This window comes from Diorhabda carinulata, chromosome 1, assembly GCF_026250575.1.
Source record: "Diorhabda carinulata isolate Delta chromosome 1, icDioCari1.1, whole genome shotgun sequence".
Lineage (NCBI taxonomy): Eukaryota > Metazoa > Arthropoda > Insecta > Coleoptera > Chrysomelidae > Diorhabda > Diorhabda carinulata.
Window position 1 is genome coordinate 19,435,521 of NC_079460.1, and position 20,794 is coordinate 19,456,314.

At 33.9% G+C, this 20,794-nt stretch overlaps 1 protein-coding gene across 1 annotated transcript in view; it reads right to left on the reverse strand.

Annotated features, from left to right (window-relative positions):
• The window catches only part of LOC130897164 (phosphatidylinositol 3-kinase regulatory subunit gamma), a 255,827-nt gene that overhangs the window by 190,105 nt on the left and 44,928 nt on the right, over positions 1-20,794 (reverse strand). The window contains exon 5 of the mRNA XM_057805858.1: positions 4,199-4,246. Within this exon, the coding sequence (XP_057661841.1) occupies positions 4,199-4,246 (48 nt within the window). The remainder of the gene's footprint in view (positions 1-4,198; positions 4,247-20,794) is intronic.

Sequence of the window (20,794 nt, forward strand, 5' to 3'; positions counted from 1 at the left end):
TTCAGCTGCTCATATGTAAAGCTTCTTTTAAGTCTAGTAAACTTTACGCTCAGTAAAAATCTTGAAAACGGCGATAATTTGAAAAAAAATCATAACATCGAGACAATGAGAAACAGTAGAAAGCACTACCAAAATACTAAAGATTTTACCTAACTTTGGAGCAACTAAAAGCAACCAAAATTTTGTTATCTACGAACTTGGGAATAAAAAAACGGGCAATATTTTCTGAAGAAAGAAGAAAGTTGACCCATTTAAAAGCAGAAATATGCAATTACAAAAAAAGTCCACTTGGCGTCTTTTAACTATCTTGAAAATGGACATAGTTTTCTTTTTCAACCTCTTATCTTCGTTATTTATGGGACTAGTACGTACCATTGTAAAGATCCAAAAATAAACATTAAGAAAATGGCGTTAAGTCTCGATTGAATGCAAACCTGGACATGGTGTCTTTTACCTCCGGGGCACAATATACTTTTTCTACTTCATCATCTATGATTTAAATCATTGATTTAGACCAAATGTATAGAGATTTACGCAAAAAATCTTATTTTTTAGTGTACATTTTATACTTCATTTAGTTTACATACCACAAGAAAATTAAGATATTAATTAATATTGATCATTAAGATATTAATGTACAAGATGTCCAGAAAGGGTATCGGGTATTTGTAAGTTCAAGTAAACAAAAAATATTTATAAGCAATAAAACCTTTTATTGTTTTTTGATACCATTTGAGTTAGAAAATTATTTGGAAAAGATGATGTTATCCAAATGATGACCGTTACGTTGCTGGCACCTTTCTGAACGGGAACGAAAATTGGCGATAACACGTCGACACAAAGCTCTTGATATTGCTGCAATTTCTGACCTGATGTTTTCCTTCAATTGGGTAAGGACCAATAATTCCTTTAGCAGACATAGCGGCCCAAACGACCTTTGGGCTCTGCAGGGGTCGTTCATGCTTTCGTCTCGGATTCTCGACTGCCCAGTACCGACAATTCTACTTATTAACATGACTATTCAGGTGAAAATTTGCTTCGTCGCTGAACAGTATGTTTTCAAAGTTGTTAAATCTTATCGTTAGCAAAATTCAGTCGATTATCATAGTCCGTATCCTTCAAATTTTGAATCAATTGAATTTTATAGGTTTTTAAATGCAAATCTTCCTTTAAAATCAAATGATTTTTTTATCTTTAAAGCTTGGCTTAGCTTTCGGATGGATAAAGATGGATTTCGACGAACCGACGCCTCAACTTCTTCAATTGTTTCTTCATCGTGAACTGAACGAGGGCGACCAGAGTTTTGAATTTTAACTGTCGCATCTGTATTCTCCAACATCCTGATCCATTTCTTAATGCTATCGTCACTTGGCGCGTGGCGTGTACGATATTTCGCACGATACAGACGTTGAGCAGTCACTATTGAATCACCGTTAGGATAATACGCTCGTACGCAAAATGCGCGATGCGTTCCCGAGTACTGTTTCATCGTGACTGAAACTCCACAAAATGGCCGACGCCACAAACCCCTCCCCGTTCCCTTTCGAATGTGGCGCGAAAACAAATACGCGATACTCTTTTTGGACACCTTGTATGTATTTATATTTCAATTCTGTTAACCATTTATGAAATAATATATTTGTAATTTGACAGATGTTTTTAGACACACTGTAGTAGATAACGAATAATAAATTTAACTTGATTTAATTCTGCGAATATCTTAATAAAGACTGACGCTTCTGTAATACCAAATCTTCCCGAATAAGTGTTAATTAATGTAATTTTGAAGTTTCTACGCAGTAAACTAATTTAAATGACATACAACAATTAGGAGGATAAGAGAAAATGACTCTCAATTAAATACCCACCAAAACGGCACTAATTTCTCCATCTCTACTATTCAAATATAGCAGCATGAAAGAATTATTCAAATTGGTTAATTTGACTTCACTTTGAAGTCATCAGATGATATTTTGTAGAGTTGAGAAAGATAAATGAACATTATTTCATTCGCTCGTCAAAGAATAACATAATTATACTAATTTTTTTATTGTATTCTTATTCACTGTATCGTTTTGAATATGGAGTATTGGAGAAATATTTACAAAATATAAGTTTTCACTGTTAAACACTGTTTTTGTCATTCGAGTGATTATTTGTATTCATGTTAGTGTATTCTCATTAACAATTTTAATAATTTTGATTCAATCACGTCCAGTTTTTTTTGATAGCTATATTCGAGTTATATACGCACCTTTTTTTGAATAACTTTTTTTTAACAAAGAATAGTTTTTAATCAATTATACATGTTCTATTTTGATCAACGCTATTTTGCTAACTTTCAATTTCATGATTCCGCGCTCATAAAATTTCTGATCCTTATCAACAAAAAAACTGAACCAGTTGCGATTGAAGATCATCGACATTTGTGAAAAATTTGAGCATTCAAAGAATTCTGCGAACTTCGAAATAAATGGTAATCAGATGGTGCCAGATCAGGGCTGTATGGGAATGTGGCATCACTTCTCAGCCAAGCTCCAATAGTTTCCCATGAGTTGCTAAAGATATGTGATACCTCGCATTATGATATTGGAACACTAAACCTCTCCAATTTGGCAATTCTGGCCGTTTTACTTTGATTGCTTCATCCAGTTTCATTAATTGTTGACAGTAAACATCAGAATTGACCGCTTGGTTCCTCGGAAGCAGCTCAAAAAACAAAACACCTTTGTAATCCCACCAAACTGACAGCATGAGATTTTTTTGTTATTTCTCAGCTTTCACGTCTTAGCATTGAAATTTCACATCATCAATTTTGATACTGCTATTAAGACTATTTTGAATTTCCATAGAGACTGCTATTAGTTTGGGCTAAACAAGAGCCAAGGCATATGCCAGTTGCAATACCAATTATTTGGACCGAATCAAAATTATATTTGTTTGAGTCAAACTAAAGGCTTTACAACCAAGTCCAAATAGACTATCCAGTATCCACACTTGTCTTCGGCCAACAAACCCACTTCATATAGAGCCGACCTGCTTGTCTCCAAATCGATCAGAAAGTCAGGATTCTACTCCCAAATAAGGTACCTGAAGATAATGAAGCAAGTTATGCACAGTCAGCTTCAAACGAACCGCACTTATTGACAAAAGGTAATTGGAATACGCGATTTGAATCTGTCTGAAAACCGGGCTGAGCTCTTGAGGACTAGATTAAACGATTGAAGATCACTTTATCCTGATACGAGATTTCCTTATTTTCAACATCGTGACGATAAAATAAAAAGTTACTTTTCTAAAGCAGGTGATTTAGTCTATTGTGATAACGTTCCTATTTCGATGAACTTATTAAGATTTGAAGATGATCCATATAACTAGAGATGATTCGTTGAGTCCATCAAAATCTAAGTTGAAAGCAGTGTTGCTGCATAAACTTCCTCCAGTGCCGGTTGCTCATGGTTTTGATATGGAAGTGACCATGTGCTTATTTTTTTTTTCGACAAATTTGTCAGTGAGAACAAGGCGATAGATTTCCTGAATAGAGAAGCGCTATGTAAGGGAATGGAGTCAAATTTATTATTGGAGACATAAAATAGATCTTCCAGAAGTCAAATGTTCACAAAAATCTTATGTAGGTACATATTTTATATTCAGCAATAATATCTCTAATTGTAGCTCATGTTTGTACTTTTTACAAAAATATATGTTTGGATGTCACAACGAAAACTGACGTGTTCTTTTCCATTCAATATTATTGTCTGGTGGTGAAAAAAAATTTGGTCAACCATTGTTGTCGAGGAAAATACAACTTCGAATCTTCCAATGTAAATTTCAATAGAAGGTCGGGATAAATCTACTGGATTCTCCCTAAACATCAGACACTATAACTTTAAAAAAAGGTGAAAAAGTACGGGTAAGAAAATGGTATTTTGAGAGCCACTCATATCAACAAGAACAAATGTTGATACTGGCACTTTTTCGACCCCCAATTTAGGCAATTTATTTGATCATTCTTGGCGTTCATACAAAAAACAAAAGGTGATTTGTCGTGAACAATGTTTTCAGAAATACATGATAGTTTCGAATACATTTTCGTTACAAGATCAAATCCTTTGGAAAACATACCTTCCATAGTTGGATCAACTTCATTGAGACAGGATTTTTATAGCAAAAATTTAAAAACAAATCTAATACTTACCTTTACATTTTACGCCAACATGGCCCTGGCCCCAAATATAATCTTTACCTGCAAAAAAAAGTAAAAAATAATCAATATACGAGGGCCAACTTTCGAGACACTGCAGACTGCAGGTTATGTATCATTAAACAAATCAGCGGCTTCTTGTAACAATCTCTTTGTAACTCGTGAAATTAAATATGATGAAACAGTTAAAGCAAACCGGAGTTTCAAACTTTATTGCGTTATTCGGATTTACGTAAAGACCAATTTGAAATAAGTGTGATTTGATACAAACGTCAAAATGGATAAAAATTTTTCGGCATACTGCGATAACTAGGATATTAATAATGGTATTAACAATTGAATTTGATATTGTTAAATGGTAATTCGTGAATCAGAGACCCACTAAATCTGGTATCACTAGTCAGCAATATCATTTCCACTAAAAAATTATATATAATTGGTGATGCATTCAAATTCTTACTCGTTGACTTCATATCTCAAAAAATGTGACATAAACAGAAAATTTGCAGAGTGTACAGAGCATATAAAAATTTTTAGTTGAGACAATTTTTCATAAAACTCATAATTAAATCATAAGTGTTCCGCCGATTTTGCCCCATCCTGTATATAATTCCATAGTTTTAGAGATAAGTTTAGTTTAGAATAGGGTGACCAAACGGCTCGGAAAACCGGGATTGTCCCGGTTTTTCATAAAAACATAAGGTGCCTAGAAAAATTATCCCGGGACGCACAAAAGTCCCGGATTTCAATTTTGAATCAAGTTTTCAAACAAAGTTTTAAAGAGGAAGTTGACAAGTTCTATGGCACCTATGTGGAATATTTAAGCAAGTGGAGCATTTCATTTTAACCATTGTTAGTTTTCGATTGGATATTATTGAAAAACGTGCCAAAATGGCCAAAAGTCTTGAAAATACAGTTGCTCATTTGAAAGAGAAGCAAATTGAAATTGACGATTCCATTCTATTTGATCAGTTTGGAATACTAAAAATTTCACTGAAGAAAACCTTGAAAAGTGGAATGACAACAAGGAATCCCCATTGCAATGTCATGAGAAATGGGTGAGTTTTTTTAAATATTGTGACAGTCCTCACCAATACTCCGATATTGTAAAAATTGCACAATATCTGTTTGCAATACCAGCCCACAACGCATACGTAGAAAGAATTTTTTCTTTCATGGCTATACAATGGACTGATAAAAGAAGCAGGATGGAAGTGGAGACACTTGAGTCAATCTTACAAATTCTTTACAACTATAAAATGGACTGTGTAGAGTTCTACAATTATGTTTTGAAAGAAAAGGAAATGATTAGGAAGGCCGGAAGCAGTACGCAATACCCTTTCCTTTAAGACAGAGATAGAGCCACTCCAGCTATTGGCAGTGATTGTTGAGAAAACCCAACATTTTATGTTTTTATTTTTATTAAATTATATTACATTACATTATAGGCGGAGTCCCGGTTTTTTCTGAAAATGATTTGGTCACCCTAATCTAGAAGATATATTATTATTATTTGGACTCAATCAACAATGTCGAATTACTTTAGTGAAATATCTATTCCGCACAATCTTTGATAATAAGATATTTACAAGGTGATTGCCCTAGTTAAATCAATCCTTTTGGTAGACTTTGTTCACGTTTCAACTATTTTTATTTCATCATCATTATCTATTTAACGCCCTGCTTTTTGTCTCATATGTGGATGATATCGAAAGTACATAGCCCAACAAAGAAAACACAAAAATTTTGGAAAAAATATGTTTATTTTGCAACGCAATCTCCTTTAAGCTCCATACACTTTCCCGGCTTCTCAAAATAGCCATTAACTCCAAACATCACCTCTTCATAATTGAAAAATCTTTCACCCCCGACCCATTTTTTCACGTCTGGGAAAAGCAAAAAAATCCGAGGAAGCTAATTCTGTTTAATAAGGTAGCAATTTAAACTTTAATTCAATAATTTACCATTGGCCATTGCAATAACGTGAGCAATGTGTGAGCTGGTACATTGTCTTGAAGAAGCTTCACTTCACTCACACTTCCTTCTTAGCCAAATGCTTATTGCCAACGCTCAAACGTTGCAATAAGTTCGCATAATACTTGCCGCTGATATTTTTTCCTTTTTAAACATTGTCAATAAAAATTATCCTACGCGTATCCCAAAAAACCAACGCCATGACCTTGCCTGCTGATTGAACGGTCTTTGCTTTCTTTCACTTCATAATTTTGATTGTTTTTTCGTTTCGGTTGTGAAGTGATGGATCCACAATTCATCCTTGGTCATGAAACAACGCAAAAATTCGGTTGTATTTTTGTGAAATATTGCCAAACACTGGAAATATTATCTTGTCGCTGTTTTTGTTTCATTGTGAGCAAACGTGGCACCCATCTTGAACACAGCTGTCTCATGTCCAAATTTTCAATTAATATACAAAGTTCCGCACTTTATGAAATTCATACTATGTCTGCTAGCCTCGCGCACTTTCAGTCGACGATTATCCAGTACCGTTTTGTGGATTTTCTTCAACATTTCTGGAGTCTTCACCTCACTTGGTCGACCACTGCGATGTTGGTCTTAGCGGTCGTACGGCCTCGTTTAAACTCTGCTACCTAATTTTTACTGTCTCAGTTAGAGTAGAATCTAGTTCAGCTCTTATATTGGTTGGGCTATGGTAATTTGTTAGCATTACTAGTTAGTAATAAATAAAAAAGTTTGAACTTTTTATAACTTTCAATAGACTCGGAGAGAGAGAAATTGCCTCTTATTAGATCTGATGATAATTATTGAATATAAATAGAAATATAATAACAATATAATTATTATTAATAATCAAATCGAAACTTATGTTATTTATAGATATACATTGTCAATTTTGTTGATTGAAATAATGTAATATGACAAGGCCGTCTACTTCAAAGTCATCGTACTGATGTCAATCAACCAGATAACTGAAAACATGCATTTAAATTAATGTGGAAATTCATAATAGTACAATGACATAGACTGAAGTCTCATCATTTTTTTCTCTGATTAATGACATTTTTAATTCTCTTCAAATATTTTAGATTTCAATACATTTTACAACACTATGCTTTAATGTTTTGACCTTTTCAACCAGAGTGCTGCTCTAAGAGGCTCATTTTCGATGCATCAGAATGATTAGTCCAAAATCACGTTTTATGGTGAGGGTTCTGGATAGTTCTGAATACTATGTCGGGTACGATTCGATCTAAAATGAAGTGCTAAGATAGTTTCAAATAAACAGCTACTTTTTTAGACCAAGGCATAGACGTGTAGAGTGATCAATTCTAGTAGGATGTGAAATTCTGTAAAGTATCATCGAATCCAACCAATGTCACTCCAAAAACTTATCGCCTAATATAATCGAGGAATATACTTGAGTGCTGAGTTCTGAGGGTCAGATTAGATTGGGTTACGCTAGATTAGACGATGAGTTTTGGAGGTAGACTGGTGGCACACTGGAACTCACAGTTCAGTCATATGTGACTTGACACGGTGATGCATTTTTGGAGTGGGATTGGAGGTATTCGACGACACTCTGGCAGCACTTTACATCACACCAGGACTGACCATTCTGCACGTCAATGCCTAGGTCCTCGACCTTGGTCCTTCTGCCCTTGTAAGCCCAATCTTTCCGTAAAAAAATAGCATTCTCGCACCCTCACCATAAAACGTGGTTTTGCACTATTTTTTTGTGATTCCGGAATTCTTATTTTACAGAGATCAATAAGAGAAGGTCTGATGATTACTAGCTTGTAACATACGGCACACCAAACATTCACTTGATTGAAATACTACACCTTTTTGCTTTAATTACGTAACATGGATTGCCTTCGCTCCGATATTGACAGTTTTGGGAAGACGAAACACTATTTATGGTATTTCACAAAAATTATTGATTAATGAAAATATCTGTTCTCCAAAATCAGATCCCCGTAACACAAACAGTTCGTCATCTTTTTCTAAGTTGTGACACATTTTGACTTTTCACAGATAAATTCTGTTAGCATCATAAATTGTCAGTAAATTTGTTTTACTTATATCTGTTTTAACGTTTGGATATCTGAGTGACATTTTGGAATCTGTAACTATAGTACTTGTACTTGTAGTTTCATAATAAACTTTCGTATCTTTTGTTGTAAGAAATCTGTTGATCGAACGACAAGCAATAATGAAGTTCCCTGCAGTATTTGGATACCTTCCACTGAACAAAACATTTCATTCCATAACATTGAATCATACAAACATTTTATACAAAGGTTACCATTGTATTTAAAACTAGTTTAAGTCTGATAAAGAAGTGTTTAACAGTTCATTTCAACATAGGTTTGTTCCAACCTGCTAGTCTGGACCGTTCTTGGAACGGTTATTGGAACCATTTGTGGATATTTCCTGCGCAATCTCCGACTATGCACGGTTCTTGTAACATTACTTGCAATCAACCAAGAATCGAAAAGACTATCTCAGAAACGAATCCCTGAGTCGGTTGGAATACAAATCAGAATCGCTCGTTTAACTGTAACTGCTCGATTGGAGCACGTTATCTTTATTGCGCAGAATCATCACCGTACGGAGAATGGTTTTTTAATGAGTTGGGACGAATCTCATATCAGTATCATTTGTTTTTCCATAGTAGTATTTGTTGCAAATATTAGTTTTTGATTTGTGAGATGAAATTGAAAAAAAATTTAGTTCACCGATACTCTAGAAGTTTTGTAAGAGATCTAAATGTTGATAATAAAGAACTTATCTCAATCACTTGTTGTATTTGCCACATTAAAGGCAATTTACATTAGAGAGAAATGGGTTTTTTGGAATTTTTGAAAACTGAAATTTTGTTTGAAATTAATGTTCAACCAAGCAGGGCAGAATTTTTTATCTTTTACAACAGTCGTGTCACCCATCCTGAAGGCAATCTCACTGACTAGGTGTTTAGCCCAGAAGTCTCAGGAGCTTGTTCTGATCCGATTTTTCGAAAGTTTCCTTCTAGTATTCTTCAAGCTATCTCCTTTACATCACGTATAATGTCTCCCCACTTGCTAGCACCGTAACTTTGACCTTTGATCTACATCAGTTTAAGACCTAGTTTTAATTCTCTTTCGAGGTTTGTAAAATTTCTGTTACCTTCATTAAATTCTACATTGTTGATCAATTTCTTCTTCTTCCACTTCTTTTTCTCGTGTGCTTTTTAATTTAAATCAGTTTAAACTAACTTCGGAAGACTTTAATTAGTTATCTTATTCTCTATATAACACCATTTTTTTTTTATATACATCTTTCTAAATGAACTTTTCGAATAACAAAATTATCTTCGTAAATGTGAAAATTGCCTTTCAGAACTTACATAAGGTGTTTTTTTATTTTAGCAGAAAATCATGAAAAAAAAAAACAATTTCTTCTGTAATAACGATTCTATTCAGACAGGATCTGACAATTTCCGGTTTCCAACAGAAATGTGCGCGGCAGATATAGCTGATGGGGAAACTCTTGGATACATTTTTTAATACAATTTTTCTGAAGTCTCCAATACGTCAAAGAGGAAAGGCAAAAAATATCTCCGAACATTTTTTGCCTTTCATCAAATTAACTTTCTACGCTTTCTACACGTGTTTCACTAATTGTGTTAACAATAGCGGAAAAACATTCACAATAAATATATGGTTTTAACGAGAGACGCAGTAAGAAAATAAAATTCGGTTGGTTAAGCCGTGAAATAATGATGGGAGTATTCCTGGGAAACACTGTAATTTGTTTTGCTGGAACTTATTAGAACTATGGGCTATTTTTATGAATGGAAGAGTAATAAAATGATAGAACATTCGTAATCCATAGGCGTACTTCTTTCAATAGACAGTTAAAATATTCTTTCAAGTTACACCTCAAGTATTTTCGTATGAAGCAAGGTTTGTATGAATATATCGAGTGTATATTCACCCAATTAAACCTTATAACTCAAGGTAAAAACGTTCAATTTTTTCTAAAATAATTTTTCCGCAAGGTATGAAGAACGTTGGTTGCATTCAGCAGACGAAAACGTTGTACAACCCTAGCAGAATCATTAGGTGACATACGCAACAAACTGAACACAGTCTGCTGGAACAAATTTTATATGTGAACGTGTGTAGTCTTAAAGAAAAAACTTGTGGACACCCTCTTAGATAAAGCGGTGAATTGGTTTAATAGGACATCGCCAGCATGGCAAATAGCCCACCTAACCAACCTTGTGCATAGGCTGTTCAAAATCAATAACATATTGTTCTCTATGGCAGTATATTCTCTGCTCAAGGAGTACCAACTTGACGTAGAGATGGCGAGAGTTGTTCAAAAAAATGTCATTGTATTAGAAAGTACACAATCTATACAGCGTATGCTTCAAGTTTGAAGACGCCATATTGTTTACTATTTGTTTGGGAGCGATCAATAGTGAACGTTTCCAGTGAATGGAAACTGGATGATCGTCACTGAAAGTGCGCGAAGCTAGCAGACATAGTATGTGCGGTACATCGCACATTTACTGACAATTTGGTGTGCGAGAGATAGGTCCCGCTTTGCTCGCAATGGAAGATGTTTTCATAGAAATAATGCCGAATTTTTCCGCCATTTCACAACCATGTATGAAACATGGGTCCATCATTTCACACCCGAAACAAATAAACAACAAAATATTCTGCAGGCAAGCTCATGGCGTCGGTTTTTTGGGATGCGGGTAGTATAATAATAAAAATCAAGCAAAAACGGCCGCATTTGGCATGTTCAATCATGACAATGCCCCAGCTCATACATTTGTTGTTGGATTATTTTCTGTTCCCATATTTAAAAAAATAACTTGATGGTCAACGATTTTCCAACAATGAAGAGGTGATGTTGGCAGTTGGCTATTTTGAGGAGCTTAACGATTCTTATTTAAAATAGGATATCGAACTTATTGAACAGACCTGGAAAAAGTGTATGGAGGTAAAAGGAGATTACTTATTTTGTGCTTTCTTTGTTGGGCTAGGTACTTTTGGAACCATCTTCGTATAATATATCTGCCCCTTATCCTTATGTTAGCTGTTCATGACATTATTTTAGTTTTTTCAGTTTTGTCTAGCTCTTGTATTAAAAATACATTTAATTGTAATTAAAATAAAAGTTTTCAATTTTACAAATATTTATCCCGGATGTTATCAGTGATTGACTGGAAAAATAAATATTGTAAAAAACATCTTCTGAAAGTCATGTGCTGATGCTGAAATATACATCAGAATATGGCAGAACAAAGAGCCGATGATTACGATGCATAAACAATAAGCCGAATTTTAGCCATATAAACAAGCTCAAGCGACATGCTGACATATACATAAAATTTGAAATATTTTTTTATTTACTTAAAAATTTCAAAGAATGTATTGCCATTTAACGCCTGTTGCATTATTCAGCTGATTTCAGTACTTCAGTACCCGGCCGCTATTGTCGACAGTTAGTGAAACTAATACCCACACCCGCCTCAAAATGTGTTAAGGGCGGGAAATTCTCTAATCAACTTATGTCTATATGTTATATTAATATATTTTTTCCGCAAATCGGTGTTTTAATTATAACCATAACAAGTACAAAGTATGTCAGAAACTATATTCTTATATACCTATTCTCATTAATAATATATCATTTTTATGGTTTTTTATGGGAATCAAATATTTACAGTACGTATCACGTGTCCAATTTATCAATTTCAGGGAACATATGTCGATGTCATGAGGTAAAATAGTTCATAACACTTATGCAAGACAATGAAAATTGAAATTAGATTTAGTTTACCATTGACTTTCATAGAAGGTTCTTGCTTAGAGCTCAAGTGAAGTTTTTAGCTTATGAAAAGTTATTTATAGATTAGCTATTTTGATTATAAATAGAATAATCAAGGTCTATACACAGTATACAAGTCTCCATATGGGAGGACATATTTTTTACGATCGAAAATGTTTTTTCTAATGGGACACCAAATTTGATTTTCACCTTTCATAAATGTGTATTTATAGAAACGGCACAAATATGACTATTGATATTACGAAAAATCAATTTATCCTATCTATTTTATTTTATTATTTTATTTATTAGAAAAAATCCTGAAACAAATTTAAATTAAAAATTGACATTCTTCAATGTGAAAATGCGATTCAACTTTCAAACCCCTTCCAATGACATGTATATAAGAAAATATTGAAAATTTTTCTTTGAATACGATTAGCAACACTGCATCGTTCATGCAATAGCCGCCCATGTCATCGCCTAATTGAAGAATTTTTCGTATGGAAACTGCCTAATGCAGTCGCTTGTTATTTCAAATCCTCATTACGAGAGTTATATAAAAAGTTTCCGCCCAAATTTTCTGCCTCAATCATTTTTTTCTCAAGATAGTTTCGTTTTGTCTATACACTTTTTTTTAGGATGCTCCAGCCTCCAGCCTTTACCCTTCCAAATACTAGTTTCCGCATTTTTTATCAAAATAAGCGTTTACGTATGTGATAACGTCCTAAAATCTATCTCATTCAAGTAAAACTTACAGGTTAGGAAACAGGAAAAAGTCGCTGAGATCCAGATCTAGTGAATACGATGGATGGACAATCGATTAGTTAATTTAAGCCATAGCGATCACATAAATGTGAGAAAGTGCGTTTTCCTCATGGAAAAGCAATTTCTTTTTCTTCAAATGCGGTCACTTGCCATTATCCTAAAATAATTGCGTAATATTCTCCCGTTATTGTTTTCCCTTTTCGAAGATAGTCTCAAAAAAAGATCGCCATCCCTTTTTCGACCGATGAAATCGTCATCCCTTTTTTCGGAGTAGGGTCACTTTTTGCAATCCACTGTCTTGACTATTTTTTCGTTCCAGGAGTATAGTGATGAATCTAAGTTTCACCTACAGTTACGATGTAAAAAATCTGACTCATTTTTCTTGAACCGGGTCAATAAGTCCAAGGAAATGTACATTCTTCTATCTTTCTAACCTTAATAAGACCGTCGTCCAATACCATTTGGTTTCGAATATATTGCGGGTTGTGGCAGTTTTTGGTCGTTCTAATCACTCGTAGTCAGCCAAGCCGCAATTGAAACTTTGAGAATAGGAAGAAGGCACTCAACGCGCCAATTGCTTCGGCATGCCTATTTTTTTGGTCAGTATATGGCACATTAGTACCGAACGCTTATTTATACGACCACGTTTAAATTCAGTTTCCCGGAATGTTACAGTCGTCAATGATGACGTAGAGTCGTCTCCGTACGCAGTGTCTGACTCCACTTTCATTTGTGTAGGTGTATTGTATTCAAAAAATAAATGAAATCAATTTTTTACATTTAAAAAAAAAATATTCATCACTTATACGATTGTCAAACAGAAACTAATTTTAGTGAGAATCTCTTAATGGAACCCTAAATATTTGTTCTCAAATTTATAAGTGCTGGCATCTTCAGGTTGAGGTCAGAAACTATTCAGACGGCCCCTTGGCATAATCGCCGTTTATTATTTTGCCCTTTTAATCGTAGTCTACGTGGATGATATAGTGTACATCAAATAAAACGGTAGCCATGAGAAAACCAACTTGGCCTACTTTAGCGCTGATTCACCCCGTGAAATCCAATGTTCCGACTACCATTTGGTTCCTGATGTGCCGCGGACATGGCACCGAAACGGTGAAAAAAATAGTCCATAATGCTGATAAGCAAAGTCAAACACTCCTGGTAGCAAACAATCTTCTGGAGTAGTTGGTCGAAAATACCTCAAAAAATTATGCTTAAGCAGCATACGAAATATAAACTAATTGAAAGAACAATTTTGACACGAACAGTTTTCCTCTTACGACTAAGAAACGGGCAATTCCAAAAGTCACGAACTCTTCGTATTATTCAAGTTTCAGATCTACTGTATTTTTAGTCATATATTAAGATTTAGATAAAGTAACGAATGTATTTAAAGAAAGAGTCCGGTTTCGATTTCTTTGCACATTTATTTAGACCACTTACACTAACTTTCAATTTATTCACACATTTCACATTCCACATAATAACTAACATTAACTATATGCTAATATTAACTATTTACAACATTTACAATGTTTTAAGCATAATCTGTGTGCCAGTATCCGTATGTAATGATGAGATTTCTTTTTTCACTCGAAAGGGTCAAATTTTGATTCAGAAAATTTTTATTTTGACATCTGCGAAGCAATTATCTGCCTTGCATTAACTGCATTTGCTATCTGACTATATTATACATTTTTTATTTGATATATAATTTTCGTTGGGAGCAATATATCCTAGCATAGTCACATGGCGGAATTGACTAAAGTAGCTTCACAACAACTTGCGAGTCCTACTTAAAACCAAGAAACTATATACTCCGCAACAGCTTCTTATCCCCTACAAGGCTCAGATTCGTCCATCTTTGACGTATTACTCGCCCATTTGGAGCTTAGGTCTCAAGTATATCCTGAGGATGCTCGACTCAATACAGAAAAGAGCAATTAGATTTACAAGCGATCAAGAGTTGCCCAGAACGTCAATTTATCAATTAACTCCTTTCTTTGGAGAAGTGCAAGTCTGTGAAACCAGCTATCAAAGCAGTTCTTTCCCCAACAATACAACTACAGAAGTAAGATCAATATCCACAGACATCTCCACACGGCAGGCACCACTCGAAGTAGTCGAATGTAATAGGGTTTACCCTCTGGTGCTTGCTTTTAACTGACTTTTAACTGAGGATTAGAAAAAAATTTCAATGCTTACAGGAGAATCAACAATAATTTTAATTGTTTTAAAAGGATCAAGGAATCGAGATTGATTGTCAATTCCTAAAAAATTAATCAGAAAATAATATTTCTTTTCTTTTCGATAATTTAAAAGCAAAAAATACGAATACATGGAATGGAATCGCTTTTTGGAAAATTGATTTCCCGATTTTAAGAAAGCGAATCGAAAATCTCTAATGAATGACGTTAGGTCTAATATATCTTCCGCCACTTTCCTTTTGCTGAAGAGAATAGGATAGTAGCAGTCGATGAAACTTTATATCTAAGGAAAAATCCTGTTTCACTGTAACTGATTGAAAATTCCATGTTTTAGTTAATTTTAGTTGAATTAATAAATTTTCAAACAATACCCCCTGTCGAATTTGTACATTTTTGGTGTAACATTGAATGATGTTTGGGTTCATAAGTTAAAAAATTTATCTTTAGGAAGTTATGACTGAAATTATACAGTGCGCGTCCTGTAACTACCGTCCTGTACGAGAGGCAGATAAAAAATACGATGTCTAAGCAACCAGAACATTTTGTTTATTACAATATTTTATCTTTTGGAATTCTATATAATTTTCTACAGAAATAATGTTTCATTCTTGAATAATATGGAAACTTTGTAATTCTAAGTTAAATTTTTAACTTTACTCCCACGCGGAATACTTGTATAGTTATTAATCTTGGAGAGAAAAATCAATAGAGCTATTTTTTTACCCTATAAACACTTAATTTGATTTCAGAAATTTGTTAGTCAAATTGTTGCGATCAGCTCAGCTGTTGACATCAAATTAGGAGACTTTAAGTTCATAACAGACGTTAATTTAATCAACCGCCGCGCCGTTAAATTGTGATAGAGAGAAACTATCAACTACGTTGCAATAATAAAATTACAAAAAATTGTTAAACGAAGCAAGAAAAAAAATAACATCAGTTCGAATGAATTTGGTAACCTTTCAAACTTCTTGATGATAATATACATATTCTCTTCGTCCGAAAATATTTTATACGTTTAAAAAAACGTAGATTATCGTGAATGTGAAAACAAATGACAACTGTACAGTATACAGGGTGTCCCACGACGAATTAAAACTATCTATATATGGCAAAATACTTATTGTAAAATCATGAAAATTTCTTCGTTTGGGTTTTAGGATGCAATCTTTTTAACTAAAATATTTTCAAAGATGGCCAACATCTGGTTCTACCGGAAGTCGACTGTGACTTTGTTATTTTAAATGGAACACCCTTTATATTAATACATTTTTTAAATATACGTAAAATATTAGTATACAATTGTCTATAAACTTTTTTCGAAAAATGCATACTTTTTGAGTTTTTTGTAAAAAATTTGACCGTTGCAGACCCTTAAATTAAATTAAAAGGTGGTCCAACTATAAGCAAGTTTTTTGCCCAATGAATTTGACATTTCTTTGTTTCAGTATTTAACAAATTCAAGCATGGAGAGGTACACAATTGAGCAGCGCGTTAAGATTGTTGAAGTCTTTTACGAAAATGGGCGTTCAAATCAAAATGCATTTCTTGCACTTCGTGATTTTTTTGGTCAGCATAATCGACCAAATGTGTCCACAATCTGGAGAATTGTGCGCAAATTTCAGCAAACCTGGTCTGTAGGAAATGTGAAAACATCTGTGCATGCTCGCCCTGTTCGTTCTGCGGAAAACATTGCTGTTGTTCGCGATAGTGTGTCAACCTCGACTCGTCGTCGTGCTCAACAATTAAACATCTCACGAACATCACTGATGCGAATTTTGAATAAAGATTTGAATTTACACGCTTACAAGGTTCAATTAACTCAAGAGCTGAGCCTGCTGACCATTTCAAGCGTCGTCAATACGCCGAATGGTTGGTTGAACAGACAGAAGTGAATGGTGACTTTACAAAGAAAATCATCTTCGGCGACGAGGCACATTTTCACTTCAGTGGATTCGTTAACAAGCAGAATTGCCGCATTTGAGCTAATGAGAATTTGTGATTGTTGAAAAGTCGATGCATCGTACTTCTTCGAAAATGAGGTCGGTCAAGCAGTTACCGTGAATGGTGTTGGCTATGGCAAGATGATAACGGACTTCTTGTGGCCAGAAACTGAGGATGTGGACCTGGACAATATGTGGTTCCAACACGATGGTGCCATTTGCCACACAGCCAACGAAACAATGGCTATTTTGCGCGAGAAATTCAATGGTCGTCTTATCTCACGTCGTGGCGATGTTAATTGGCCGCCACGATCATGTGATTTGACACCTTTGGACTTCTTTCTTTGGGGATAGGAAGAAAATGTGTACGTCATTAAGCCAAGAACAATTCAAGAGCTAAAGGATGAGATAATTCGGCACATTAACGACATTGAACCTCAATTATGTCTCAGAGTCATTGAAAATATGGACCATTAGATAGAGGTACGCCACCGAAGCCGTGGCGAGCATTTGGCCGATATTTTGTTTCACACATAATTGTCCTAGATTCTTTATTTTTCAAGAGAATATCCTTAAAGATATGAAAATGGTTTCTGTTCGGTTCCTTTCAAAATACTTATTAATAGTTTTAGTTCATACATTTACACCATATTTCCAAATCGTTAAGAAATCAGATCTAACTATGGAAATTTAAGTATACTTCTGTTGTAAGGCCTCCCGTGGACTCCCAGGGGTACTTTGGGAATCACTATATTAAACGTAATATAACCAAATATAAATGACGGTGGGGTGCGAGGAGTGCACCTGCATCGAACGCATAGGAACATTTAGAAAACATTTCGTGCCTCTAGCGTACACTACCTGTGACAAATCCGAAAGATCTTTCGAAGAGCGCACTAGAAAATTTGATCTGCCGAAGTGAGTCCTGGAGATGGGCAAACATACTAACTAAACTTACAAAATAATGTTTCGTTTGTTTTCATTCAACTTTTCAGCTGTTTTTTAAATTAAGTTATAACTTAGTAAATAGGTACATAATTGTCGTACAAATTATTGTGATCTATCGATGTTGAGACTGAGACTGATAGTTGTATGATTAATGATTAGATTATATACATTGATTGATTACTATGTAAAACCAAAGTGCTAAATAATAGATCTCAAAAAAATATTATAAAATATAAAATTAATCTTATGAATATTATGAACGCAATAATTGTAGTCTGTAGTTTTTATCTAAGTTTAACTTGATGTTGTTTTTTTACAAGTTTACTTCCAAGAGTAAATCTTCAATAGTATCTTGGGTTTCGGTTTCGGCCGAAACTGAGACCAAGGTTTCGGATTCGGTTTCAGCTGAAAAATCTATTTCGGTCAGACAATAGAGTTAAGTAATCCAAAACAGCCGTTTTCACATATATTTATTATTATGATCTCTAAGGTAATTAAGTTATCTTTACTATAAATTGTGTGTGTTTAGTATTTCTGTCACTTTTATAGATTCAACTTCAACACCATTAAGGTATCATCTTCAAATATTTATTATTCAATTATTATTAATGAACCATTATTATATTTATTTAATTTTATAATTATTAATGTATAAGATAGGAAATAATATATACAGAAGTCTGTAAAACTAATACTGGGTTCATTTAATTTGATATTCGTCTAGTATGCCAGTCAGATTAGTGAAACTTTAAATTATTAAATCCTCAGTTTGCCAAATAAATTGTTTTTAAAAAGCAAGTTGGTGAATTGAGTTATTTAATTATAGTAAAAACATAATATAGAATTTCAAAAAATGGTGTTTGAACCGTACCTGTTTAAAATTGGTCTGCACATAACTATTAAAAACAATTGAGTACAGTGATGTTATCAATTCACTAATAGAACGTCACTTTTGCGCAACACTGTATTTTTAACAGGATAAAAAATAAATCAAATGTAGAAATATATTCCTGATGAAATGCCTTAACAATAATAACTACAATCTATTAGCAAATCGCTTCAATATGTGACTATATGACGATACTGACGTTCATTATAGTCTGCACACTAAATTTTATGATTACTTTATAAATTGCCACTACATATAATGTTTATTTATTTATTAGAAACATCCTAAAAATAGTATAGCTTATAGTCAAAAATTTCAGTGTAAATATTTATTCGAACTATAATTTTTCAATACAAACGAAATTGTAGCAAAAGTGTGATTGGTTATCACCAAGAATCTTCAGAGTTTTAGTTTCATCAAGTTAAATCTCTTTTTGAAGAAATTAACGACCATGGTATACAAATAACATGACAAACAATAAAATTAACACAAATCCATCTACTCCAACACTTGATTACTAAATTATTTGAATAAGTACCAAAGTTTATTTGCAACTTCATATTAGTCGATGGCGTTCACAGTTTGCTTGTATAGAGTTAGTTTACGCAGACATGGAAACATACGAGGTATAATCAAAAAATGAATTTTTACATCAGCAATTCCTTCCCTCTTTTAAGTGAAGGGATCCTTAAACTAAACAGAAAATGTTTAGTATACGTATAAAACAGTGTGTGTGGTCATAAATAAAAAAAACTGATAATTTTTCAATATATTCTCTTGCTTGATTTCATATTTCACCCTTTAACTCGACTTTCAGCTTTGCGAACAAAAATTAGCCACACGGGACTAGATTAGGGCTATATGGTGGGCGTTCACGTCTTAACTCAGACTAATATGCTACGTTCACGGTTGTATTTGATTCCGTAAAGTCAATCAAAAGGAAATCCTTTCAGTCCCAAGATATTGTAGCCTTAATTTCTTTGGTAATTCTCGTGACCTTTTTTGGCACGGGCTCTCCTTTCAGATCTCACTCTTTTGGATAATAGACCATAGTTTTATCACCCGTTACAATTGATCGGATTACACTTTCTTGGTCTTCGAGGCAAAGCTCTAAAAATCGTTCATAACATTCTACTTAAAGCTGCTTTTGCACTAAGTTAAGAATTCGATCATATTTGAATTCCCATGTAGAATCTTGGGAACATTTATTTTGGAAATGCCGGTCAGTGCTGTAATTTTTCATGTTTTTAGTTGGCTGCTGTCCCCATTAACTGGAACCCATAGGTCCACATTGGCTTGAAGGCCACATCGTCAACTAGGAGTTTATTTTGCAACGGTAATTTGGATTTACGTCCTAGTAACCAATAGTGTTTGCTGAATTTAATTCCTAACTGTTTCCTTTTGCTAAGGATATGTGATTTCCAGGTGAGTCCCTTGTCCAGATACCCAGGTGCTTTTCGCTGTCTGTTTCTGATAGGGTTTGTCCGTGCTATAAACAAGAAGAATCAGCTAACGAATCGATGAGAAGATAAGGGAATAGTGTCAGTACGGAAATATGATTTTATTTTTCATCGTACAAATCCCTTTTGATGAGACATGCGTGTCTTGACTTTTAGACATTATTAAAACATATAATTCTATTTATTTAGGATGCGATCTTCCTCTGCGTATATTCAAGTTAATATTATAAATCTTGAATAATTTATAGGGTAGTTATGTAAACAAAACTTCGGTGTTTGTAGAATATATTTTTAAATTCGGTACGTCTTCCAACGATTCTGTGATAACTAGAAAGCTTAGGGAACAGTTTAGTATTATGCTGACAAGCACGTTTAAACAAGATGTGGATACAACTACTGTTTAAATACTACTGATAGTGGTATTTAAACGGCATTCCTCATCTTTTCATCAACAATATAGCGACATTACAATATGATGTAAATATCTCTGTGCACGCGTTGGCCCCATATGCAAATAAGGTCATTGACAAGTATAAGAACATGAATTTTACATTTAAATCTCACTA